The following is a 26,312-nucleotide window of genomic DNA, read 5'->3' on the forward strand; positions in this document are numbered from 1 at the left end:
CTTTGCAGGATGGGCTGACCAATGCCTGTTCCTTCGACCCACAGTCATTTACTGAGTGTCTACTATATGCTCGGCCTCTTCTGGGTGCTGGGAGACAGCAGTCCACACAAGGTTACTGCCCTCCTGGAATGTCCATTTCAGACAGACAGACAGATGGGAACAAGATACAAGGTGATGTGAGGCGACAGCCCTGGGGGTGGGTGGGCAGGACTCTGGGGGATGGGGAGGGCCTCCCTTGTGGGAGTGAAGGAGGTGAGGTAGCAGAGTCCTAAGAAGATCCGAGAAAGAGCAAAGGTTCTGAGGCTGAATCAAGAAGGTCATGGGTCTTCAGCCTGCTGAGGTGGGGGAGGAAAGAGGGGGGAAAAGTGAGGCAGTGCCTTATTCCCTGGGGCAAGGAGTTTGGATATTATCAGCAGTCTACTGGGAAGGCACTTGGGGATTTCAGGATTTCAATTTCCAGCAGAGAGGTAATGAGAGCTCATTTTCATGTTAACAAGACCTTGGCAGCTGCCCTGTGGGAAGTGAGTTGAAGGAAGCCAGAATGGCAGCCACGAAAACCAGTGAGGAGCTACTGCACAGGTCCGAGCAAGCAGCGATGGTGGTGCAGAGCAGACAGTGGCAGGAGGTTCTGAGAGATATGCATGGATTCAGGGTTTATTGTGGAGGTAGAGCCAAGAGGACTTTCCCATGGAAAGATGCTTTGGCATCTGGGAGGTTCCCAAGAACCCAGTGTATGATGTTGGGCTCATCCCTTCACCTCTCTGGGCCTTGGTTTCCTGATAAATCCAGTTGACTCAACCACTGGTTTTCTAAGTGTGTCCTGGGGGCTTCTTCAGAGGTGGCGTCCCCTGCCCCCCACTTGATTTCATTGAGAACATAGAGCAGCTTCTGTTTTCCACTGTCTTGGATGGCTTTCCAGTTTAAGATCTTGTTTAAAATGATAGTTATAATAATAATAAAACCTTTCACATCTTAAAAAACTAACCCCATGCAAAGCCCTAGATAGAGTGACTTACAAAGGTGCCTCTGACTCAGGACTTCGCTCCCCTACCCTCTGGGCTGACAATGGTCAGGATCTTGGTCCATGACTGTCCTTTGCCCCGTGTGTGCAGGTCTTCCCAAGGGGGTGACAGGCTGAGGGGTCTCACTCAGGAAAGTTGGCTGGGGACAGAGACAATGAGGGAAGCAGACCCTGAGGGAGGGACGCTGGCCCTGCTGCCAGGGCTCCCCTTGCTGCTAGAATGTGATCACTTCCAGTAGCCCCTCCTTCCCCCCCCAAAGCAGCTATGGTTCCCAGCCCCCACTGCCCAGCCCAGGGCCCTTTCTGTTCAGTTATTCTTGGGTGGAAATGTGCACAGGCTGGAGAAAAGGGGCGAGAGCCGATATTATCCCTCAGTCATCATCAGGACCTTGGACAGGTCTCCGAAGGGCTCTGTGCCTCAGTTTGCCAATTAGGAATGATAACGATATGTTCGTTGTAGGGATCTTGAAAATTTAGTGTATTAATGCCCATAAAAGTGCTTAGAACAGGGTCTGCGATGTAGTAGGGCTCAATAAGCTTTAGCTGTTATTAACTGTCTCTGTCATTGTCAAGGATGGGGTGTCCTGGGTTAGCAGCAGAAGACTGATTCCAGCCCTAGTTCCATCACGACCTTGCTGTGCATCCTTGGCAGGAGTGAGCAGTCTTTCTGGGCTTCACGTCTGTTTGGGAAATGACAGGTTAGCATTTGCTGAAGCGTGATACAATACTTGTGCGTTTTACACAGTTTCTGGAAGGAAATTATAAAATCTGAGTGGGGTTATTAATGTCTATCAGGGAAAATAGATCCGGACCCCCAAATCTGCATTTACAGAGATCTGTTGCTTAGAACGAAGCTCAATTAGATATCGATAGGATGCCCGCTCTCAGCAGCCCATGGGTTATGGTGAGGGGTGGGGGGAGAAGGGGGTGTCCGTGACTCCCCTCACCGCAGACCTCTCTCCCCACAGGCACCATACAGTCAGCTTTGAACTGTGAGCTCCCACCACGACCAAGCCAAGCCAGAGCCCCTCCCCTGCCCCCTTCAAATTCCTCACTCCATCCGTAATCCTCCTCCATAATAGCCTTTACTCACCTCCTTCCTGTTTCTTAAACACCCTTCCCACATTTCCCGGACTAAGGGCACCTTTTCCATAATCTTGTTTGTTTCCTTATTTCTTACTGGGGTCCTAGGGAGCACCAGCACCCAACCGACCCTGCCTGGTGTTTTCAACCCTCCCTAACTGTAGTCTGTCCTATCTCAACACTATCGCACATATTTCATGCCTCTTCTAGAACATTCCACCCCCCATCCCTTCAACGTGGCCATGCGTACTTTCTATATCCTCTACCAATATCTCCCTCTTACGACTGCCCGATGAGGCCTCCATCTCTTCCATAAACACCCCCCTCGGCCAATTCTTGGGCTACCCCTCAACTCCCTCCTTTCCACTCTGTTTGGGTCTGTAAACACCCCCTTGACAAAGCTTTTTTTTTTTAATACCCCCTCCCACCCCAAGCCTCCCTCTGATCATAATTCTATCCTTCCCCTGACTTTTCCCTCTCAAGCTCTCCCCTTCCCTGCCCAGGCCGGTCCAGGATTCACGGTCACCCTCATCTCTCCCCCGTGGACTGCCGCCCACCATGTTCCCCTGAGCCTCCAAGGAGGGGGCTCAGGGGGCCCGATGGCCTCCCGCCCCCCGTGGCCCCACAGCCCCCCTGGGCCGGGGGAAGAGCCTCGGGAGCCCCAGTGCCGAGGATGGGCAACCGCACGTGGGACGGCTGCCACGTGGACTCGCGCGTGGACCACCTCTTCCCGCCGTCCCTCTATATCTTTGTCATCGGCGTGGGGCTGCCCACCAACTGCCTGGCCTTGTGGGCGGCCTACCGCCAGGTCCGGCAACGCAACGAGCTGGGCGTATACCTGATGAACCTCAGCATCGCCGACCTGCTGTACATCTGCACGCTGCCGCTGTGGGTCGACTACTTCCTGCACCACGACAACTGGATCCACGGCCCCGGCTCCTGCAAGCTCTTCGGCTTCATCTTCTACACCAACATCTACATCAGCATCGCCTTCCTGTGCTGCATCTCAGTGGATCGCTACCTGGCGGTGGCCCATCCACTGCGCTTTGCGCGCCTGCGCAGGGTCAAGACAGCCGTGGCTGTGAGCTCCGTGGTCTGGGCCACGGAGCTGGGGGCCAACTCAGCACCCCTGTTCCACGACGAGCTCTTCCGCGACCGCTACAACCATACCTTCTGCTTTGAGAAGTTTCCCATGGAGGGCTGGGTGGCCTGGATGAACCTCTACCGGGTTTTTGTGGGCTTCCTCTTCCCCTGGGCCCTCATGCTGCTGTCCTACCGTGGCATCCTGAGGGCTGTGCGGGGCAGCGTGTCCACCGAGCGCCAGGAGAAGGCCAAGATCAAGCGGCTGGCCCTGAGCCTCATCGCCATCGTGCTGGTCTGCTTCGCGCCCTACCACGTGCTCCTGCTCTCCCGCAGCGCCGTCTACCTGGGCCGCCCATGGGACTGTGGCTTCGAGGAGCGTGTCTTCTCGGCCTACCACAGCTCGCTGGCCTTCACCAGCCTCAACTGCGTGGCTGACCCCATCCTCTACTGCCTCGTCAATGAGGGGGCCCGCAGTGACGTGGCCAAGGCCTTGCACAACCTGCTCCGCTTCCTGGCCAGTGACAAGCCCCAGGAGATGGCCAACGCCTCACTCACCCTGGAGACCCCGCTCACTTCCAAGAGGAACAGCATGGCCAAGGCCTTGGCAGCTGGCTGGGCGGCGGTTCCACCCTCCCAGGGGGACCAGGTGCAGCTGAAGATGCTGCCACCCGCTCAGTGAACCCCCAACTCGTGCAGAAACCCCTCACTCCTCCAGTCTTAGCTCCCTTCCCTTTGGGTCTGCTGTATGCAAATTGTATGTAAATGGAGCTGTGCTCGTATTCATAAGAGTAGAGGAAAACAGGAAAACAGTGAGGTTGGTGGGTCACTGGCCAATCATCAGCCTCTACCATGACCCCCTAACAACTCGGTTGAACAATTCAGGGGCACTGGGTGCTGGGTGGTGCTAGTGACACAGTGGTGACAAATGACAATCCTGGCCCTCCATCATGTGCTCCCACTCCCATGGGGGAGACAGACCTGCCCCCAGAAAGGGATGACCCAGAGGGGGTGAGGCTCAGACAGGGGCACCCAGAGGGCCTCTGACCCAGTCTGAGGGTCAGGGAGGGCTTCCTGGAGGAGGAGACAAGTAAATTAAGTCAAACATTTGGTTTCCAGAAGGTAACGACAAGAAGGGGGGGATGATAAAATTTGGGGACTGAAGAAGATGGGAGAAAAAATTCACCGAGGGGTAGCATGGTCATTTTTGCCCTTGGGAAGCCCCTGGTCTTCTAAGGAAGTGAGGGCATGAAGGGCACGTGTGAGTTTCTGGACAAACAGCATTCTCCAAGTCAGGACTGGGGAGGAGGGAGACTCAGAACCCAAGCAAAGGACAATCGGGGCAGACTAGCTGGAGAGCTGACTAGGCAGGCCGGGGCAGGGGCTCAGGACAGGAGAAGGGTATTTATTCATTCATTCAACAGAAATTTATTTATATCCACTCTTGGCCCAGCCCTGTGCTGGCTGGGGCTGGGGAACGCGAGGGTGACCAAGATAGCCTAGGCCCCCACCCTCATGGGGCTTACGGTAAACAAGTAAATAAAAATAAATATAATGTTTGGAATTGATAAGAGTGCTGGGGGCAAAATAAACTCAATGTGGGGGGGCAGCCACTGGCATGGACTCGGATCTGGAGGAGGTGGTCAGGGGAGGGCTCAAGGGAAGGTGAAGGTGAAGGTTGGAACAAAGAGCAGGTGCTGGTAGGCCCTGAGGCTGTCAGGGGGAAGAGGACTTCGGGCAGAGGAAACAGTCAGTGCAAAGCCTCTGGAGTGAGAGAGTGCCTGAGTTTTGAAGGAGAGCAAGTGGAGCAGGGCAGCTGGAGCAGAGGGAGGCCGGGAGGGTGAAAGGAATGGTTGATGATTGATGGGACTGGCAAGGGACCAGCCGATCTTTTTGGATCTTTTGATCGGGGCTTTGTAGGTCCTGTTGAGGACTTTGCCTTTTACTCTGAAATAAAGGAGAGCCACAAGAGGGCTCTTCGCGGAGGAGGGATGGGATTTGACTTAAATGTTAACAGGATCCCGCTGGCTGCTGAGTGGGAAACAGAATATGGGAAGGGAGCTGCCAGGAGGCCAGTGACAGGTGACTGCAGGAGGCAGCTGAGCAGGGTGGTGGTGGGGTGAGCAAGGAACAGTGGTCAGCGCTGGGATTTGTTTTGGAGGCATACTTCAAAATGACGGAAGAAGAACAGGGCGTTTTGGGATTATGTAACACAAGCCCCTTGCCCATCTTGAGAAAAAGGGCGACCAGGGGCCCTGAACTGGAAGGACCTCTCAGAATGATCCCGGGCCCTGTTCCAAGGCGGTCACTGGAGAGGCCAAATGACTAGGCCAGGGTCACAAAGCTGGTGAGTCAGCGCTGGGGTTATCCTGGGCTCCCTCTCCCCTCTCCATCTCTGCCTCTGTTCCCATGCCCCAGGGTGGCCGAGGCTGCCCGCCTTGGCTGATGGGGTCACCCTCCCTCTCTTGGCCCTCGGGGATCACCAGGAATGGGCATCCTTCCATAACCAGGCTGGAGAGCAGGAGCAAGCACCCAGCTCTGGATAGGCCTTGCCCTTTCTGCTAGGTCACCTCCCTCCCTTCCTCCCAATGGATGTATAATAGGCTCCAAGCTCCTGATGAGATGTGAAGATCCTCCTACACATATACACCCCGCCTTGTCCCAGAAGTTCCCAGAAGAGGTTCCTGGAAACCCTTCTCAGAGAAAGGAAGAGGAGGGCGGAGGGGAATGAGAAAAAAAAAAATGAACTTAATGAGGAAAATGGTTTTACAGGAAGGGAGGGGGGATCACTGAGATGCAGGAAGTTGGGGCTTTGGTACTGGGTGCGGAGAGAAAAGAGGGAAGCCTGGGATCTATGGGGCCCAGTAATTTTCCCACCCTAAAGCCATAAAGCTACTGGGATGGAGATGTAAGGGGCCAGAACCTTTTGGAACACACTGCCCTCGGAGAATCAGATGAAAGCCTGCACTCCACTCCTCCATGAAATGCTCATTCCCATTCATTCAATAAATATTTATTGAGCATCTACTGTGTGCCAGGCACTTTTCTAGGAGCTGAGGAAACAGCAATGAAATAAACAGAAAAAAAGTCACGTACAGTTTGGAAGTTTCCTAAGTCCATCCTGGGAACCTCACCCTTCGAGTAGGCCCCTAGGCCCCCTGACTACCACCCTCAGGAATCAGGAGATGACTTGATTGGGACTCAAGAAATCCCAGCCTTGGCTCCATCCTGATTATGCCTGGAACTTTGGGTAAATCCTTTTCTTCCCCTGGCCTCAGTTGGCCCGTCTGTAAAATGGGAAGGGGGGTATCCCAAGGAGATAATGGACCTTGAATAGACCCCAAGCTCTATCACACCTTCAGTCCAGAAGGGATCTTGCAAAGTGTTGTGGTTAGTTTTTGTTTATTTTTGTTTTTTGTTTTTTTTTTAAAGGTTTTATTTATTTGTTAGAGAGGGAGTAGGGGCGGGGCGGAGGGAGGGGCTGAAGAAGAATCCCAAACAGACTCCCAGCTTAGTGCGGAACCTGACCTGCTAGGCTCCATCTCACGACCCTGAGATCATGACTGGAGCTCAAATCAAGAGTCGGACTCTTAACTGACGGAGCCATCCAGGCGCCGGGGAAGGTTGTTTTTATGGAGTCTTGGTATTTTAAGGAATTTAGAATATCTGGGTTCATGCATGTCAGTGCCATCATTATTACTGATGGAGAAATGGAAGTCTATTTGTGTCAGGGATTTGACAAAAGGACACAAAGGAGCTGGAGTGGATGCTGAGGAAAGCCCTGAAGGCCAAGGGGCCCCGATGGGGTTTCCGCCTACACACCGCTCCGCTGCTCCTCTCTTCCCCTTTCCCTCTCTTAGACGTTCTCAATTACCCACCAAGACTCGCCATCCAGAAATTTCTCTCAACCCTTTCCTGACCTTGTTTATATGATCTTGCTCCCTGCTGGCTAAAGGACGACAGCCTGAAACATGTCCTTAAACTCCTTGAGCCAGCTCCCTGGGGACCCTCGCCCACCAGTGGAGGAAGTGGGGCTGCTTGAGAACGGGTGTGGTTTTAGCAGCCAAGACACGGGGCCATCACCTTCGGGGGCTGAGAGACCTTCTCCCGCGGCCCCCTCTCTGGGCCTCCGCTGGTCAGTTCCTCAGGAAAGGGCTGGATTCGCTAATTCTGGGATGAAATGCACCCTCAGGACAGTGTTCAGACCCGCAGAGCAATAAGGGCTGCTTCTCCGGGGCTTACTGTGCCTGGCACCATTCTAAGCACCTACCACGGTTCCCTCACTGTTTTTACATTCAAGATTTGCATGCAAGCCTTACAACTACCCAACAAGATGTTCTTATAGTTCCCATTTTGTAGATGGGAATACTGATGCCCAGAAAGGTTACGTCACTCGCCTAACATCACAAGCAAGTAAATGGCGGAGCTGGGATCCCAGCCCAGGTCTGTTTCACTACAGGGTCGGTTTCTTCTTATTCCCAGGGAGAGGTCTAACCTGAGAGGAAAGCGTATCTGGGACTCATTATCCCTAATTAGGACTAATTAAGAGCCTCTTTTAAGCGGGGAAGCCACCTAAGTACAAGACGTCACGAAGGAACACGGCGACAGCAGCCAAGGCGGGCGTGGGAATCCAACCACGCTCCCGCGAACAGCCGTTTAACGGCACCGCCCCCTGACCCGCCTCACTTCCGCCTTTATTTGCATATTCAGCGATCGGACGTCAGGCGTCAGCGTCGACGCGGTGACATCAGGGAGCGCTCCTGCAGTGCTCCACCCCCGAGCGTACGCACGTACGCACGCACGGAGACGAGAGGGCGGGGGAGGGAGAGATCGGAGGCGCCCCGCCCAGTCAGCAAGGTTGCGCGTGCCCCGTGCGACCGCCAAGATGGTGGTGGGCGCGTTTCCTATGGCGAAGCTGCTATACCTGGGCATCCGGCAGGTCAGCAAGCCGCTTGCCAACCGCATTAAGGAGGCCGCCCGCCGGAGCGAGTTCTTCAAGACCTATATCTGCCTCCCGCCGGCTCAGCGTGAGTTTGACCCCACGTCCCTCCAACCTTTTCATTCTCCAACCCCTCTCTGGTGGTTGCTCAGGGGATGGACTTCTGTTTACAACCAGTCACAGCCCGAACCGGCAAAGTCCTGCAGCCAATAGGGAGGGATCCTGGAAGAAGGGCATGGGGGTTGCCCAATAGTCGGCTCAGGCGTGGGGCAGGGAGCGGGGCGGGACGCTGGCCCCTGGGTTGGGAATACAAACCAATAGAGGAAGAGAGCGCGTGGAGACTGACGTCCAGACGAACCAATAGTAGGGGAGAAGTGAGTAATATGGTTGGGACATCCCAGGACGAGAGGAGTTGGGGGCGGGACTGAGGAGAGACTTGACCGGGTGGTTTGCCCGGCCGCTCTTAGATAATTTGAGTTCCAAAACCCCACCCCGTGCTTCAGTTGCCCTCTTGTCCTGGGCGGTGAGGTGCCTGACCTGGCATGGCGTTCAGGGAGGGCTTTCTGACAGAGGAGACCTCTGGGCGGGGATCTGAAGGGTGAGGAAAACCTCACCAGACCGCAGGGATGATGTCGAGGGGGAGCGGGGAGCAGCAAGGCCAGGTGGTTAAGGGGAGCGTACCTTTATTCCTTGTGAGTGTGGGTGCACTCACAAGTTTGCAGAATTTTTGGTCCTTTGGTGTTTGTGGGGCCTCTGCCAGAGTTGCGGATCTGAGAATGGAGAAAGTTAACAGAGTGCTCTCCTATAAGCTCTCTCCTTTGACTCTCGCTTGTTTTTGTCCCCACGTCAGGGAGGGGAAATGACTTCCCCAGTTTATAGCAAACAGGCCTCGAGACCAGAAGTGAATTGCTCAGGTCACACGTGGTGTCTATGCCAGGGTCAGGACTTGAATCCCAGAGCGAGTTTCTGTTTCCTGCCACTGGCTTTCCCATAAACCGTGTGATGTGTCTTAGCGCCCCGGTGTAGAAAGTGGCTTCTTGGGTCAGACTGGCATGGGTTCTCATCTGCACAACCCACCCCACCCCCTGGCCCAGTCACTTAACCTCTTCGGAGCTCCGGTTTTCTCTTCTGTACAATGGGTATTATATAATAGCAACATTTAATGGGCACTCGGCTTTGTGCCAGACCCTACGCTAAGCACTTCACTGGCCTTCCATCCTTAAATCCTCACAAATTACGAGGTAGGCACTGTTATTTTGTGTATAGGCTCTGTGCATTTATGCTGTAAATAATACTTATGTTGTTATGAGGAGTGAATGGATTTCAAATGTTAAGTCAGTGGGTGGCACCAAGATATGGCTGTTGTGTAGATGGTGTGGTTACAGAAAAGAAGCAACGGCAAAAAAAAATCTTGTCCTTGGGAATTTTACATTCTTGGGGCGGGGATGGGGTGAGGGAGTAGCCAGCCAGTAAACAAAATAAATGAATATGAATTAAAATATGAATTATATTAGCTAGCAGTACTTGCTCTGGAGAAAACATGAGGGAGGCAAAAAGAGGACTGTCTGGGGGAAGGCTGGAAGTTTCCATGGGGTGTCAGGGAGACCTCAGTGAGAATAGGAGGAGAGGAAGGAACAAGCAGTGCAGGTACCTGAGAAAAAGCATTCTCTCACATGCAAAGGCCCTGAGGTGAGTTTGCCTGGTAGGTTTGATGAATGGCTACATGGACATTGCTCCTGAATGGATGGGTCTCACCAGAAGGTATCAGCGGAGGAGGGACAGGGTCTGAGGCATATGTTAATAGGATCCCTTTGGCAATCATAGGGAGAGGTTGGATGCAGGGAGGAGGTGAGCCCAGTACTCAAGGTGGGAGGTGAGTGGGGAGGAAGGGTCAGTTTCTGGAGACTTTTCTTCTCCCATTCTTTTTAAAATTTCAGACCCTCAGAACAGTTGAAAGAAAAAATGGTATAGGGGCACCTGGCTGGTTCAGTCGGAAGGGCATGTGACGCTTGATCTTGGGATCATGAGTTCGAGCCCCACATTGGGAGTAGAGATTACTAAAAAAATAAATAAACTTAGAACAGTAATTATTAAAAATGAAAGGAAGAATGGGATAGTCATCAGTTACATACCCTTTACCGCCTAGTTCACTAGTTATTAGCTTCCAGCAGATTTGCTTTGTCTTTATTCTTTTTTTTTTTTAAGGTTTTATTTATTTATTTGACAGACAAAGATCACAAGTAGGCAGAGAGAGGGGGAAGCAGGCTCCCTGCCGAGCAGAGAGCCCAATGTGGGGCTCAGTCCCAGGACCCTGGGATCATGACCTGAGCTGAAGGCAGAGGCTTTAACCCACTGAGCCACCCAGGTGCCCCTGTCTTCATTCTTGTATATGGATGTGTTTATATATGTATACACTTTTTTTTGGTGAACAATTGGAAAATAAGTTATGGATGTAACACTTTACTCCTAAATGTTTTAGCCAGTGTTTCCTGAGAGCAAACACATTTTCATATATTACACAGCACCGATATCACACCTGAACATTTTAACATTGATAATAATGCTATTGATACCAATATTATTTAATATATAACTAATATTTAGTATGTAGCTCATAATCTGATTTCTCCAGTTATTCCCAAAATGTCCTTTTTAGCTATTTATTATTATTGTTGTTATTTTTTTTAAGATTTTTATTTATTTATTTGACAGAGAGAGAGATCACAAGTAGTCAGAGAGGCAGGCAGAGAGAGAGGGGGGAAGCCCCGATAGGGGGCTCAATCCCAGGACCCTGGGATCATGACCTGAGCCAAAGGCAGAGGCTTAACTGACTGAGCCACCCAGGTGCCCCTATTTATTATTCTTTTTAATCTAAGATCCGCTCAGGGATCATGCACTGCCTTTGATTAGCGTCTGTTTTTAGTACATGTGCTGCCAAAGCGAGCACAGCATGCCTCTTTACTGTCCTTTAATCTACAGAGCCCAGCAATCCCGCCCACAGCCTGTCTTTGTAAATAAAGTTTTATTGGCACACCCGTTGGTTTGCATATTGTCAGTGGCTTCAGAGATGGGTTTTATGGCCCAGAAATCTAGAATATTGACTCTGTGGCTTTTTACAGAAGAAGTTTACTGATCCTCCTCTCTACTCATGTTCTTGTTTTTCTTTTTTTTTTTTTTTTTTTTTAAGGGCGTTGACATTTGGAAGAATCCAAGCCAGTTGTCCCATAGTGTCTCACAACCTGGAGTTTTCGGACTACTTCCTCTGATTTGATTCACACTCAGCATCTTTGGCAAGAACCCCACACACATGACGGTGTGTCCTGAGGACATCACCTCAGGGGGCTCCTAATGTCTGTTTGTTCCGTCATTTGTGATGGAGACTTGGATCGCTTGGTTAAGGTGGTGACCACTGAAAGAACCTTTCCTTTTCCCCTTGGTAATGAATACCCAGTAGATTTGTTTAGAAGACCATGCCGGCAGGATTTCCCCTGGAGTGGGCGTGACCTGGTTGGACAGAAAGGACCAGGCGCCCCGTTTGGGATAGGTCTAGTGGGCCATGATGTTATTACATATTGGACTGTGCTGATATTGATACTTTAAAAATCACGTTGTTTCCATCTTCATGCTGCTGCTTGCCCTTTGCTGTGCCCTTCCCCGTGTGATCGGAATTTTCCAGAGCTGATAGCAGCTGTGTGTTCTGGGTCAGGCCTCCAGTGCTGACCGGCACATCTAGCATCTGTGCCTCTGGCTGAAGTTCTTTTGACTCAGCAGGGTGGGCTGGCTGTCTTCCCCCAGCAGAGGCCGGAGTGGTGGGTGTGAACAGTAAATGCAGGAGCATAGATCATCAGTGATGCGCTGTGGTGGGGAGGCAGGGATCCTTCTTTCTTTCTTTCGATAGAAATTTATTGGATACACAACAAGGGAGCAGCAGGCAGGACAGCAAAGGAGAGACTGTCTGCCAGGAGGCAGTGGTGGGGGCTACAGTTAAGAGGGGGAGTGAGGAGGTAGGGGAACATGTGGAATTTTCCTTTTTTGGTACCTGTGCCTGGTTATAAGTAACCTGTTGGGCAGCTGGGGCTTATGGATATTTCCAGGTGGGCTGTCTGTTGGGCCTCTGCATTCAGCCAGAGGGTCACCGTGGGCCCTTTGAGCTTACTCAGGTTTCCATTGCTCAAGTCTGTTGCCTAAAGGTGGCCTCTACACTGCTCCCCCCCCCACAACACAGATGGACAGTGATGGATCTCTGGCACTGGGGCAGAGTTCCCATCTTCAGTAGCTGCTTCATGGTGGCGGGGGAGGGGGGCACTGTCCCTTCCTGGACAGGCGGTCTAGCAGGGGTTCTGTGCAGTGACAGACCAGAGCATGGTGTTAGTTTAACATGCTGATAGATGATTTGGGGGAACATCCTTGGTGGCCAGAGCCAGGGGATTTAGGAAAGGGAACCCTGGGATGGTATGGGCTGGAATTCTTGTTGGACCACGACTTGACTCATATATGGAATTGGTGGATTCACTCAGACGCTTAGGAATGTGTCTGTAGATCAAGATGGTGGCTGGACCCACGGGAACGAAGGGAAAAGGTGGAGAGGAGGAGGAGGAGGAAGGTGGCTGAGAGCCGGCATCAGGGGAGGGTCCCATCTGAGTCCATAATGTGTTGTCTGAGGGGTATGGTATGAGGGTCAGGCTGTCGAAGGGCCAAAAAGAGAAAGGAGAAGGGAGGGAAGGATCCCTCCCAAGGGTACGAGGGGGAAATCCTTCACCCTTTGGGGCAAGGGCAGGTGGGCTGGATCCCCCTGGGGCTTCGGATCCTCACCGAGGGGAAGTGCCAGGAAATTCCCAGAGAATCAGGGGAGAGTCCTGGGCTGCAGAGGGTCCCCACGAGGGCCACCAAAGTGGGGCAGCCGCATTGGGTGGGGGCCTGCAGCACGGGCTGGGCAGTGAAAGAATTCACCCGAGGCCCAACAAAGGAGACACAAGTTTATTGAATCTACTGCAAGGAAGCAGTGGGAGAGCAAAGGAGAGCCTGTGTGCCGGCAAGGATCTTTTTAAACACAGCTATCTGGGGGAGAAAAAAATAAAAGGTTGGCGACGCTGGGCGGGTTGGGACCGCTCTTGCTGAGGGCGTCGCTGATGTTTTCCAGAGGGGCCATGGGGTGCGTCTGGGCAGTGGGAAAATTCCAGTTTGTTTCTGCCTATTCATTTAGAGTATGCTGGTCCTTTGTCTAGTGTACTACTCATGGTAGGCCGCAAATTGCCCCCCAGAGATGTCCCCATCTTCATCCCAGGAACCTGCTGAATGTGTTACTTCCACGACAGAGGGGACTTTACCGATGTGATTAAATCAAGGATTTGGGCCTAAGGAGAGTGTCCTGGCTTATCCAGGCGGGCCAGTGTAATCATAAGGGTCCTTGTAAGTGAAAGAGGGAGGCGGGAAAGGGACCGATTTGAATATGCTGCCGGGCTGGTTTGCAAGGTGGAGGAGGGGCGGGCAGCCTCTGGAAGCCGAAACAGGTGAGGAAAAGAATTCTCCCCTGCTCACACCTTGAGTTCAGCCTCCTGAGCTCTGTTCTGAGCCACCAAGTACCCCTCCTCTGGAGCTAGGCCGCCTGTGTGTGGATCCCAGTCCCACCACGTTCCTTGTCACCCTGGCCAGGCCACTGAGCTTCTTTGGGCCTCAGTTTCGCTGTCTGTACCCGTATTGTTAGGCCGATTCCATGGGTTCCTACCCGTGGAGTGTTCAACAGTGCCCCAGCCCTGAAATGCCGCATAAACGTTTGTTGAGTGGCTAGAAATGCCAGGCATCATGGTCATTGCTTCTGTCTTCATCCTCTTCGTCCTCTTAATGCAAAACCTTCCACTGAGATCCTTCGCGTGCACTCCTGGCCTGCAGTACTTCCCACCTGCCCATGGTATGGGTCCCTCTTCCCTCAGTCAGCACTCGCAGGCTGACCACAGGTGGAAGGCTCTGGGCTTTCCCGAGAATGCTTCTCACTAGCAGGGGGCAGTGACCCTGTGTGTCTGATTAGGAGCTGGGGTTGGAGTTCTGTCTCTGAGTCAAGCAGAGAGAGGGCAGTATGGCGGAGTAGAGGGCCTCCCACTACCTTATGCTTCACAGAATACTTAAAGCATCCTTTGAAAGGAATGTTGAACCTGCAGGGAAGGAAACTGACTCCTCCCAGAGCAAGGAGAAAGCAGGAGCAGGGAGCCAAGGAGGGGAGTTAAATACTGAAGGTGGCTTATATACTCATGGGGATATGGGCAGATGCATATGGTCTTGGGGACAGGGGCTATCCTGTGGGAACACTGGGCAGGGGACCATCTTGTGTAAAACCAGATCCCAGGAAAGGTACCCCTTGGGGACAGGGTAAACTAGGAAAAAACCCACCCTGCAAAGGCACAGCCTTAGGGGTGGATGGAGATGGAAAATGTCTCCTCTGAGAACACTGCCTGTCCCTCCTGTGGGCCTGGGGGACCGAATTATACTCTCTGAAAGGCCGGAAGCAGCAAGCTGAGAGTGAATCCAGGTCTGTGTGCACTTGACAAGGACAAGCCCTCTCTGGAGGAGTGCTCCCTCTGACTGAGCCTTGGAGAATTCCTTCAGGTGGAGTTGGGGCCTATCTCGTGATACAGAATTACACACTATACAGAAAAAGAGGCACCATGAGTGAGGGTCAGCAGACACAAAACGTGGGAGGTCAAGACCTCCACTGTGGCTATCAGAATGAAAAGATGTGGGTATAAAATATGTTTATATAGGAAAAGGATAAAATAGGGCTATGGAAACATGAGTGCAATCAGAAATTACCAGGAAGTTGGAACAAGAACCAACTAGAACTTTGAGAAATGATACAGTTGACGTTCAGAGCTCAGTACAAGGACTAAATAAATACCAGATGAAACGTAGCTGCTGAGAGGATTGGTGTGCTGACAGACATCTGAAGAGGGGAAGAAAAGTTTTGTGGGGTGCTCCCCCTAGCTACCCAGTAGGGCCACCTGTGGGTCCTGATTGGGTCCATCTGGGGAAGGAAGGGCTGGACATTTTTATTTTTAACATTGTCTGGAGGATCGCATGAACGTTTGAAAAATCACTTCCCTGGAGTCTATTTATAATCTCGAGAGCAGCACGGGAGTTCTGTTGCCTGATAGCCAGGCTGCTGCTGGTGACCTCCAAACACTGCTTTTATTATGGTCTCTTGGTAAGGAAACATGTTGCGCATTCTCCGTGTGTGTGTGTGTGTGTGTGTGGTCAGCACTATAATACAGTGAATATGTTGTATGCATTTTAAAATGTTAAAAAATTAGAAAGTGTGGGGGTGCCTGGGTGGCTCAGTGGGTTAAGCCTCTGCCTTCGGCTCGGGTCATGATCTCCAGGTTCTGGGATCGAGCCCCGCATCGGGCTTTCTGCTCATCAGGGAGCCTGCTTCCTCCTCTCTCTCTCTGCCTGCCTTTCTTCCTGCTTGTGATCTCTGTCTGTCAAATAAATAAAATCTTTAAAAAAAAAGAAATTAGAAAGTGTGGCAGATGCCTGGGTGGCTCAGCCTGTTAAGCATCTGCCTTCAGCTCAAGTCATGATCCCAGGGTCCTGGATCAAGTCCAGCCTCAGGCTCCATGCTCAGCGGGGAGCCTGCTTCTCCCTCTGCCTCTGATGCTCCCCCTGCTTGTGCTCATTCTCTCTCTCTCTGACAAATAAATTTAAAAAATCTTTTTTAAAAATTGGAAGGTATGGAATTAATATACACATTTTAAAGATTTTATTTATTTGTCAGAGAGGGAGGGAGGGCACAAGCAGGGGGAGCAGCAGGCAGAGGGAGAAGCTGGCTCCCCGATGAGCAAGGAGCCTGAGGCTGGGCACCCGAGCCCAAGGCAGATGCTTAACCCACTGAGCCACCCAGGCATCCCTGGAATTAATATCTTAAAAATATTTTAGTTTATATATTCATGGCTTTCCAAATATTTTTGCTCTCGTTAAAAATATTTTCTTACGCAGACATTGTTAAATACATTTGGAAACTCTTGGTGTAGCCCTTCGTAAGAGTCTAGTTTTGACATTCTTTGTGTTCAGCTGTCAGAGCTGGCAAAGACCTAAGGGAGGCACAGAGAGCCAAATGAGAGAAGCATGCCGTTGGCTCCATATAATCCCGCTGCTCATTTTTCAGGCCCACCCTTCATATGCAGAGGCACTTGTTGGAATTTGCCTGATCTCACGTTGTTTAAATCTTCAGTCCATGGTTTCTGAGCAGGAGTCTTTTTTAGGAAGGCCTTTTGTGCGGGCTGGTTTGAATCACAGTCTGGGAATATCCCCAGGAGTCCATCAGCCTGGGCTGCCTTACGCAGAGTGGCCAGGAGAGGGCGCCCGTGCCGCCCTTTCAGCATCTGGGGTTTGCTGAAGACACCTGTCTGCTGAGAGGCACTAGAGAAGCTCGATTTCTTCTCTTCCAACCCCCATTCCCTTATCTTGTTACTCTTCCCTTTTCCTTCTTCTTCCTTCCCTCTTCCTCTTTCAAGACATAAGCATAAGCATAAGTTCTGACATTTTCTTCCTGTGCCCCAGAGAAACACCTTGTCTACTCCTCTGTGCCCACCCCTCCTCGAGACTCTAGTCATTTCCTGAGAGACCTTCCCTGAAGGCTCGGCCCCCAGGATGTCCCTCTGTCCCTCCCTGGAGTCCTACCCCCCTTCCAGCTTCTTGGCTCCTCTTTTCCTGCTCTCCAGCTCCAGTCAGCCCCAGCTCATACCCCCATATAGCTGGTGATGGCCTCAGGAGCTCCCTCAGTCCCCCTGTGTACTAAGCTGTCCCTCTGCTGTCATACCCACTCAGGCCCTGCCTTCGATGAGCATAAGGCCACAGCAGCTACCCTCTGCTGCGGGCCTAATGTGTAGCCATTATTATTTCTCTTCTTAAATTGGATCAAAGTTTATGTTATTTCGGGGTTTTAGGTTTTTCTTCTCCGTTGAGGTTTTCTTTTTTTAAAAGATTTTATTTATTTATGTATTTATTTATTTGTCAGAGAGAGAGAGGGAGAGAGGGAGCACGCAGGCAGGGAGAGAAGCAGGCTCCTTGCTGAGCAGGGAGCCCAATGCAGGGCTCGATCCCCGGACCCTGAGATCATGACCTGAGCCGGAGGTAGACGCTTAACTGACTGAGCCACCCAGGCGCCCCTCCTTTGAAGTTTTCTGAAGCAACTTACTAAATTTACGAAAGTCATATATGTTTATTGTGAAAGAAAGAGCAAGATACGAATCGGTTTGTGCTCCTCTGTGCTTAATTGAAAACCCAGCCAGGAAATCTTAATTAAACCTAAATCAAAAGGATATTTATTGTTCGTGGAGGAAGGTGACTCTGTGGTTGGTTTGGTGGCTTGGTGGTGTCATTAGGGACCCGAGACTCTTTCTGTCTCTACCATCTTCGTGTTCAGGCAGTAACTCTCCTCAAGGCTTCAGAGGGCTGCTGGAGATCCAGACAGCATGCCTTTATACAGCAGTGTCCAAGGGAGGGAGTGTATGTGTATGTGAGTGTGTGTGTGTGTGTGTGTGTGTGTGTGTGTGTGTGTGTGTGTGGAGGGATGGGGTGGGGCTGGGAAATGCGAGTGTGCTCTTCAGATAGAAGAGCCTTTTCCCTGAAGCCCCCAAGAGACTTCCTTCACTGTTTATTGGCCAGAATTGAGTCTCATACCACTGCTTGCTATTTGGGAGGTCAGGGGGCTGAATGGTGCTTCTAGACTCTAACAGCAGGGAAGGATATTATTAATAAGACAGTAGAGACTTGTATACAGCAGGGGCACCTGGCTGGCTCAGTCAGTAGAGCACACAACTCTTGATCTCAGGGCTATACGTTCAAGCCCCACATGGGATGTAGAGATTACTTAAAAACAAAAAAGAAATCTTTTTTTTTTTTTTTTTAAGATTTTATTTATTTATTTGACAGAGAGAGATCACAAGTAGGCAGAGAGGCAGGCAGAGAGAGAGGAAGGGAAGCAGGCTCCCTGCGGAGCAGAGAGCCCGATGCGGGGCTCGATCCTAGGACCCTGAGATCATGACCTGAGCCGAAGGCAAAGGCTTTAACCCACTGAGCCACCCAGGCGCCCCAAACTAAAAAGAAATCTTAAAAAAAAAAAGAATAATATAAAGTCGCCTTACTGGTCATGTAAGCACGAATACTACCTTAATGGCTGAAGAAACTGAGCAGAGTTGTTCAGTGACCTGATGTAAGTCATGCAAAGCCCTGAATGTGCCAGCTTCCCCACAAGCCAAGAAGAACGATCTCCATTTTGAGAAAGAGGAATTGGAAATGCCAAGAGGTGGAGAAATTCGCCCAAGGTCACAGCAAGTAAGTAGCAGAGGCAGGACTTGAATCCAGGACCACCCGGCTCCGAGCACCCTTAGCCTTGAGCTGCCTCCCTTGTGCCTCCGAAACTCCCCGATGCCGCGTGTACTGAGTCGAGGTGGTCTCTCCGGGTATCGGTGGGGGCCAGCGGTGGGGTTATTCTCTGGGACAAGGACATGCTTGTATAATCCACTCACTCCACGGAGCCTTGCTTAGTGGCCGCTGGATGCCAGGAACTATTCTAGGAGGTTTGACTAACTCTGCAGTCACCAAAACAGACAAAAATCCTCTACTCTCGCAGAGCTCACATTTGAGGATATTAATTAGCTGCCTGGTGACTCTGGGGCCCAGAGAGGTCCTTCTTCCCAGCAGTCCCACCCAGATTCCCAGGTTGAATCTCGGTGGTCCAGATGGCTCGTGCCCATCTTGAGCCAGTCGTCATAGCCCGAGGAAGGCAGTCTGATGGGCCTGTCTGAAGGGCAGGGTTCGTCACTGCTGAATCCTTTGGACCCAGTGTGGAGGACATGGGATTCCCCTAGATGCTGGGTAGACAGAGCCAGTCGTGTCCCCTCTGCTGACTGGTGGCAACGTGTGTCCCTGCTGTCTCCAGAGGCAGTGATGGAGGAGGGGACCATGTCCCTCCGTCCGGGGGTGGAAGCTTGAGTCTTGAAACGCCCGGGGCAGTGTTGGGGTGGGCGAGCAGCGGACTGGAACACAGCCAGGAAGGGCCTTCCTGGACAGGGCATGGCTCGAAGCTATTTACTCTTGATCATAATTTCTTAACTGATGATAACAGTTTTCATTCATTATGGTTCCTATGATCTCAGCAAATATTAATCACTTTATTAGGGAATTTATGTGATTGTCCTGGTTTTTATGAGTGGGGACATGTCTCAGCGAGGAGCAAGTTCCCTGAGGAACAAAGAATAAGAAATCAACCCCTTGGCTCCCACATTCCTCTTGCGTTTAATTTTTATTTTATTTTTTGCATGTCATTTATTGTACAATATCTATATAACAATGTACAGATCTAAAAGGTGTAGTTTAGGGGCGCCTGGGTGGCTCAGTGGGTTAAAGCCTCTGCCTTCGGCTCAGGTCATGATCTCAGGGTCCTGGGATTGAGCCCCATGTGGGGCTCCGTGCTCGGTGTGGCGTCTGCCTAGGGTTCTCTCCCTCTCCCCCCACCCCTCCCCGCCACTCGTGCACGTTCTCTCCCTCTCTCTAAGAAAAATAAAACAAAATGTCTCGTTCAGTGAGTACTGATAAATGCATATGCCCACGTAACCAACTTCCAAGTTCTAAAACATCTCCATCACCCCTGGGGTTTCCTTCCTTTCCTGTTCTGTCACCTGTGGGACCGCCATCACTATACGTCACTTTTACCTGTCATTAAGCTCGCCTTTGTTCACAGGCTGCTTTAGAGCTATTTCTGCTGCAGGTATGAATAGTTTGTTTCTTTTGCTGCTCTTCGTATGTATCTTTTATTCCAACATGTGAGCCTGCTTTACTTGGTTTATCTAGTCTCTTAATGATGGACATTTGGACCCTTGGGTGTCCTTTTTCTTTTTTTTTTTTTTTTTTGTTATTACCAGTAAGGCTACTATGAACATTCTTGTACAAGTGTGTTTTCATTTATTTTGGGTGAATACCTAGGAGTGAGATGTCTGAGTTATATGATAAAGATAAAGTTAATTCTTTTTTTTTTTAATTTAAAGATTTTTATTTATTTATTTGAGGGAGAGAGGGAGAGAGCAAGGGGAGGAGGAGAGAGAGGGGGACAAACAGACTCAATGCCCAGCGCCGAGCCAGACGCAGGGCTTGATCCCACGACTCACGTGATGGGACCCAAGAATCAGACGCTCAACTGACTGAGCCCCCCAAGCGCCACCAAAGATAGGGGGTCTTCATTTTATAAGAAACCACCAAAGAGTTTTCCTGTGGGTCTAGTTGCTCCATGTCCTTGCCAATAATCCTTGTTTTCACAGGTTAATTTTAGCCATTCCAGTTGGTGTAAAATGGCAACTCACTTGCTTTTCTCTGATGAATTGTGATGTTGAGTACTTTTTCGTAGGAAAATAAACATTTATTATCTCACACAGTTCCTAAGAATTCAGGAGTGGCCTTGCTGAGTGGTTCTGGCGCAGTGTCTCAAACAGAAAGCTCGCCAGGCGCTGAGAGGTCTGCTTCCTGGCTGACTCATTGGCCTGGTCGATGGCAGGGCTCAGTTTTTCACTGGCTCTCAGGCCAAGGGCTCCGTTGCTCTGCCCATGGACCTCTCCTTAGGGCTACTCATGGCCTGGCTGCTGGCTTCCCCCAAAGAGAACGATCCGAGACTGAAAATGACTAAGACTGAAGGGTCAGCGCCTTATTACGTAACTGTGGATGTGACATAGACCACTGGGCCATATGCTGTAGGTCACACGGACCAACTCTAGCATAACGTGGGAAAGGACTATAAGGCTGTAAATGCCGGGAGATGGGGATTATCTGGGGGCTCTCTTGGAGGCTGGCAACCACAGTTCTATTGCTACCACGAATGCAAGTTATCTTTTTTTTTTTTTTAAAGATTTTATTTATTGTCAGAGAGAGAGAGAGGGAGAGAGAGCAAGCACAGGCAGACAGAATGGCAGGCAGAGGCAGAGGGAGAAGCAGGCTCCCTGATGAGCAAGGAGCCCAATGTGGGACTCGATCCCAGGACGCTGGGATCATGACCTGAGCCGAAGGCAGCTGCTTAACCAACTGAGCCACCCAGGCGTCCCTATCTTTTTTTTTTTTTAAAGAATATTAAATCAGTCTTGTATTCCGGATAAATGCTGCTTAGTCATGGTATGTGATCCTTTTTATATATTGGTGGCTTTGATTTGCCACTATTTTCCTAAAGATTTTTTTTAATACCTGTGATCATGAGTGATATATTACAGAATTTTATTTTCTTGTAATGTCTTTGACAGGTTTTAATATCATGGTTTTGCTGACCCTGTTAAACAATTGGGAAAATGTTCTCTCATTCTCTATTCTCTGCAAGATTTTGTATAAAATTGGAATGATTTCCTCCCTAAATATTTGATACAAGTGTCCATCTGGGCTTTCATTTTTCTTTAAGGGAAGGTTTTTTATTTTTTATTCTATTTTTTTAAAAAGATTTTATTTATTTATTTGACAAAGATCGATCACAAGTAGACAGAGAGGCAGGCAGAGAGAGAGAGGGAAGCAGGCTCCCTTCTGAGCAGAGAGCCCCATGCGGGGCTCGATCCCAGGATCCCGGGATCATGACCTGAGACGAAGGCAGAGGCTTTAACCCACTGAGCCACCCAGGCGCCCCAATGGAAGGCTATTAATAACATTCAATTTCCTATCTTTGGAAAGGAATTTTATATGTGGTCAGGATGGACTAAGATCGAAATAAATGGATTTTTAAGTATACTGGTATAGGATTGAAATTCTGCTTTTCTCTCTTAAAAAAAAAGGACAGTTTTCTCGGATAAGAAAATGTAAACGGGGCACTGGCAAATTAATTATTAAATAAATAATTTTTAAGTTTCATCATGATCTATAATGTTATTTAAGCATGTGCTTTATAACTTTAGGAGGTTTTTTTAACAAACTGCCCCGAGATTTAAATTGTAAATGAAGTCTCTTTGATTAGGCTTGTTTATTTGGTGTATTATGTTCTGGTATAAGGCCGTCACTTAATACTATGATTATTGAAGTGTTAGGTGTCACAGAAATAACTGGATTTTCTTGTCAACTATAGTATAATAAATTCTAATCAGATCTTTAAAAACAAAACAAAAGTAAATTTTCTTAGTATTTATAGGACTGTTCAGATTTTCTACTTCTTTGTGTCAGTTTTCATAAATTATGTTTTTTTAACATATATAGCATTCATATAAGTTGTTGAATTTGTTGGCATAAACCATTTCATATTCTTTTAGTACTCACTGATAGATTTTATTTTTTTAAGTAGTCACTAAACCCAGCGTGGGGATCCAACTCACGATCCCAATATCAAGAGTCGCACACGGGCCGACTGAGCCAGACTGCCCCTCCTGCTGTATCCTTTTAATAATCGTAGGATCTGTAGTAATGTCTCCTCTTTCATGCCAGATAATGGTAATTTATGTTTGTTTTTTTCTTTATTCTTTTTTTTAAAAGATTTTATTTATTTATTTGACAGACAGAGATTATAAGTAGGCAGAGGGGCAGTCAGAGAGAGGAGGAAGCAGGCTCCCTGCTGAGCAGAGGGTTAAAGCCTCTGCTTTCGGCTCAGGTCATGATCTCAGGGTTCTCGGATCGAGCCCCGCATCAGGCTCTCTGCTCGGCAGAGAGCCTGCTTCCTCCTCTCTCTCTCTCTCTCTCTGCCTGCCTCTCTGCCTACTTGTGATCCCACTCTCTGTCAAATAAATAAAATCTTTAAAAAAAAAAAAAAAAAGAGAAATAGTTGCTGAACGCCTACCTGCCAGGCACTGGGGCTGTATCCATTTAATAAGAGACCCAAGTCTCTGCTGTCCGTATAGTATTGAGCTTCTCCTGATAGGAGACAGATAATAAACAAGTTAAGGAAGTAAAATATATTCTGTGTCTGGTGACAATGAGTAGGAAAGAATGAAGCAAGGAAGGATTAGGTGTGATGGGAGAAGGTAAATGCTCTGTGAGGTTGGGTTTAGGAAGGCCTCTCTGATGAGGTGAGTGACTGATTAGAGACTGGAGTAAAGTGAGGAAGTGTGGATATTTGGAGATGTGTGTTTCAGGCATAAGCCATAGTAAGTGCAAAGGCCCTGAGGGCAGAGCATGCCTAAGGCCAGAGGTCAGAGGGGGAGCCACCAGAGGTCACCCTGAGCCACCTTCCAGAGGTATTCTGTGCATGACCAAGCATAGTCTAGGTATGTGGTGTTTAATTCACATAAACGGCAGTATATTTATTCACTCTCTTTTGTGTCCAGTTTTTTTCTTCTTCATGGCATACCTTGAAAATCCATCCCATGTTCTTTTTCATAGCAGTTAGTACAGAGTGTGAATGTACCAGGCCCTGTTGGTGGACATGGAGATTATTTCTGGGTTGTGCTTATCCAAAAGATGCTGACAGCAGTGCTCCAGCTTATGTGGCACTTGGCGGGCAGCCTTCGGACCGAGGTACATGTGCCCCACATCCACCCTATCCCCGTACTCCTGCTTGGAAGGTTTTAAGGGAATCCTTTCCAGATCTCCAACTTCACCTGACTTGCCTGAGGAATCTGCTGGGTTTTCCTTCCTTTCTTCCCTTTCCGATGGCCCAGCTCTCCAGAAAAGATAGGGGGGATGTAAAGTATGGAAAGAAATCTCTTCCTCCTTTCTAGTCATACAATGATGCCTTGCTCCACGTGTAAAAACCTCAAGAATCACAAAAGAACAATTTGAGATGTCTATGACAAACACATTTTCCAGCCCACCTTATTAAGGCATGTGACTCTGGTAAAAAAAAAAAACTGGGGGGGGTGAGGGCACCCAGCTGGCTCAGTCCGTAGCCGTGCGACTCGATCTCAAGGTTGTGAGGTCAAGCCCCATGTTGGGCGTGGAGCCTACTTAAAAATGAATAAAATTTTGGGGCACCTGCGTGGCTCAGTGGGTTAAAGCCTCTGCCTTCGGCTCAGGTCATGGTCCCAGGGTCCTGGGATCGAGCCCCGCATGCGGCTCTCTGCTCAGCGTGAGGGGGGGGTTGCTTCCCCCTCTCTCTGTCTGCCTGTCTCTGTCTACTTGTGGTCTCTGTCAAATAAACAAAATCTTAAAAAAATAAAAAATAAAAAAAGTTAAAAAAAAATGTCAGTATCTCGCAAATGCCAGAAGTTCATGCTCTTTGCAGTTATTTTGACTTACGATGGAAAAGTGGATAGGACAGTCTCAAAGTTTATAAAGACTATGCTAAGTTTTTTGAAAATTTGGTAAGAGTGTATAGGAGCAGCAGGTTGTGCGGACACTGATTTAGCTACTGCACAGGTGTGTCTCCCTGTAATTATTCCCTGGGTGTGTGTTCTGGGGATGTGAGCGGTATTATCGTTGCTTGCCACCCAGAGTCCCCTCCCCACTGAGCAGCATGGTCCCCTTCCTTTGCCCACACACAGGGCCAGGCCACTTGATCTCTTCCAGTCCAAGAGGTATAAATCAATTTTTCGTTTGCAGTTTCCATTAGTACTTCCCTGTGAACAGAGGTGTACGTCTTCTCATCTGTCTAAGAGCCATTTGAATTTTTCAGTAATCACTCTGAAGTCTCAGCCTGTTTTTCTAGCAAGTCATTGGGGTGTTCATCTAATTAATTTACAGGAGCTCTTTCTATGAGAAAATGAACAAATCTTTTTTTCCAACATTGTCATTTGACTTTGTTTATTGTGTTTTGTTGTTTAGCATGTAAAACCTTTTTTTTTTTTTAAACCTTAGTCAAATCTCTTCATTTTTTCTCTTATTACCTTTAGGTTTTGTGGTGTATTTAGAAAGATTATTTCTAGATAATAAATGGTTTCTCTTCTGTTTTCTTCTAGTAGTTTTTTTTTTTTAAGACTTTTTTTTTTTTTTAATTTGAGAGAGAGAGAGACAGCACAAACGGGAGGAGCAGAGGGAGAGGGAGAGAGAGAATCTCAAGCAGACTCCACACTGAGTGCAGAACCGGTTGCTGGGCTCAATCCCAGGACCCCGAGATCATGACTTGAGCTGAAACCAAGAGCTGGATGCTTAACCGACTGTGCCACTCAGTCACTCCTCTTCTAGTAATTTTATAGTCCTGTTTGTGGACATGTTTAAGTCTTTGATGCATCTGCAGTTTGTTTGGGGTATTAGGTGTGAGGTAGGGATCCTTATTTTATTTTCTCTTGCCGTTGGCTGTCCGCTTGTCCCAACAGCATTGATTGAATAATGTATCTTTTCTTCACCAAGCTGATATGTTTTTATCTCATTTTCACTTTTGTTCTCATTCTTTGAACATACCTCCCATGAACTTCTTTTTATTCCATGCTCTGTGCTAGGTGCCTAGGACACAGGAGTGAAACAAACCCTGTCCTGACCTTGTTTGTTCATCTTTCTCTCATTCATCCACCCAGTGCTTCCTGGAGTCTCTTCCCTGTTGGGTCCTGTGCTAGGTAGTGGTCACTAGACAAGTGGTCAATGCTAGGCTGGGGGAGCCTTGGGGGGAGGGTCCTTAGCGAGTATGGAGCTTGGGGAGGGCCCCCAGAGAAGTGGATGGCAGAGTCAAGGAAGAGTGTGCCAGACAAAGTGGAAAGATGGAGGCGTGGGTAACCACATGTGCCAGAGTAAAGCTGTAACGGGGAATTTATGGGAGGCTGGCTTGGCTGAAAAGTAGCCAGTGGGACCGGAAGTGGTAAGAGCCTGAATGGCTCTTCAGGGACAGATCATGTTAACACATTTAGACTTGATCTTGAGGGCAGCGAGGACCCTGTGTCATGGTCACAAAAGAAACCGAGGACAAAAAAGGAATGAAAGAATTTGCTTTACTGTTTTTCAAAGACAGTTGCCCTTACTCTGTGCAGAAGACCTACCCGTGTTTATCCGCCTAGGCTTTTTGCTATGATGTTGGTGCCTACTTGAGATTTCTGTCTGTCAAATAAATAAATAAAATCTTAAAAAAAAAACAAAACTTAAAGGGTCAAGGTCACAAAATACTGTTTCTCTGTGCTGTCTTCTTTCTCAGGCAAGCTCTCTCTTTTGGGGGGACAAGATGGCCTCGGTGGCTCCAGGTTCACATCGTGTTCACGAAGCAAACCCAAGGGAAGGAGAGGATGACTCTTCTGACATTCCAGGAAAAATCCCAGGGCTGAAAGTCAGCACCTAAAGCTGGGGGGTGGGGTTGGCCTTCCCTGAACAATGTGGAGGAAGAGTGAG

The 26,312-nt window shown here is 49.3% G+C and overlaps 2 protein-coding genes across 2 annotated transcripts in view; both read left to right on the top strand.

Moving 5' to 3' along the window:
- Nucleotides 1-2,749: 2,749 nt before the first annotated feature.
- On the top strand, nt 2,750-4,640 carry LOC111160737 (G protein-coupled receptor 4). The gene has a single exon (XM_022524064.1). It carries the CDS (start codon nt 2,778-2,780, stop codon nt 3,864-3,866), a length of 1,089 nt encoding a protein of 362 aa, XP_022379772.1. The 5' UTR covers nt 2,750-2,777; the 3' UTR covers nt 3,867-4,640.
- A 3,413-nt stretch (nt 4,641-8,053) lies between these two features.
- LOC111160554 (OPA3, outer mitochondrial membrane lipid metabolism regulator) overlaps nt 8,054-26,312 on the top strand; it is a 43,501-nt gene continuing 25,242 nt past the window's right edge. The window contains exon 1 of the mRNA XM_022523741.1: nt 8,054-8,211. Coding sequence (XP_022379449.1) covers nt 8,070-8,211 — 142 coding nt within the window. The 5' untranslated portion in view covers nt 8,054-8,069. The remainder of the gene's footprint in view (nt 8,212-26,312) is intronic.

The sequence above is a fragment of the Enhydra lutris genome, unplaced genomic scaffold (assembly GCF_002288905.1).
Source record: "Enhydra lutris kenyoni isolate GAN:26980312 unplaced genomic scaffold, ASM228890v2 scaffoldscaffold77, whole genome shotgun sequence".
Lineage (NCBI taxonomy): Eukaryota > Metazoa > Chordata > Mammalia > Carnivora > Mustelidae > Enhydra > Enhydra lutris.

Coding starts and splice junctions, on each gene's coding strand:
- LOC111160737 (XM_022524064.1), top strand. CDS start 2,778: ATGGGCAACCGCACGTGGGACGGCTGCCACGTGGACTCGCGCGTGGAC.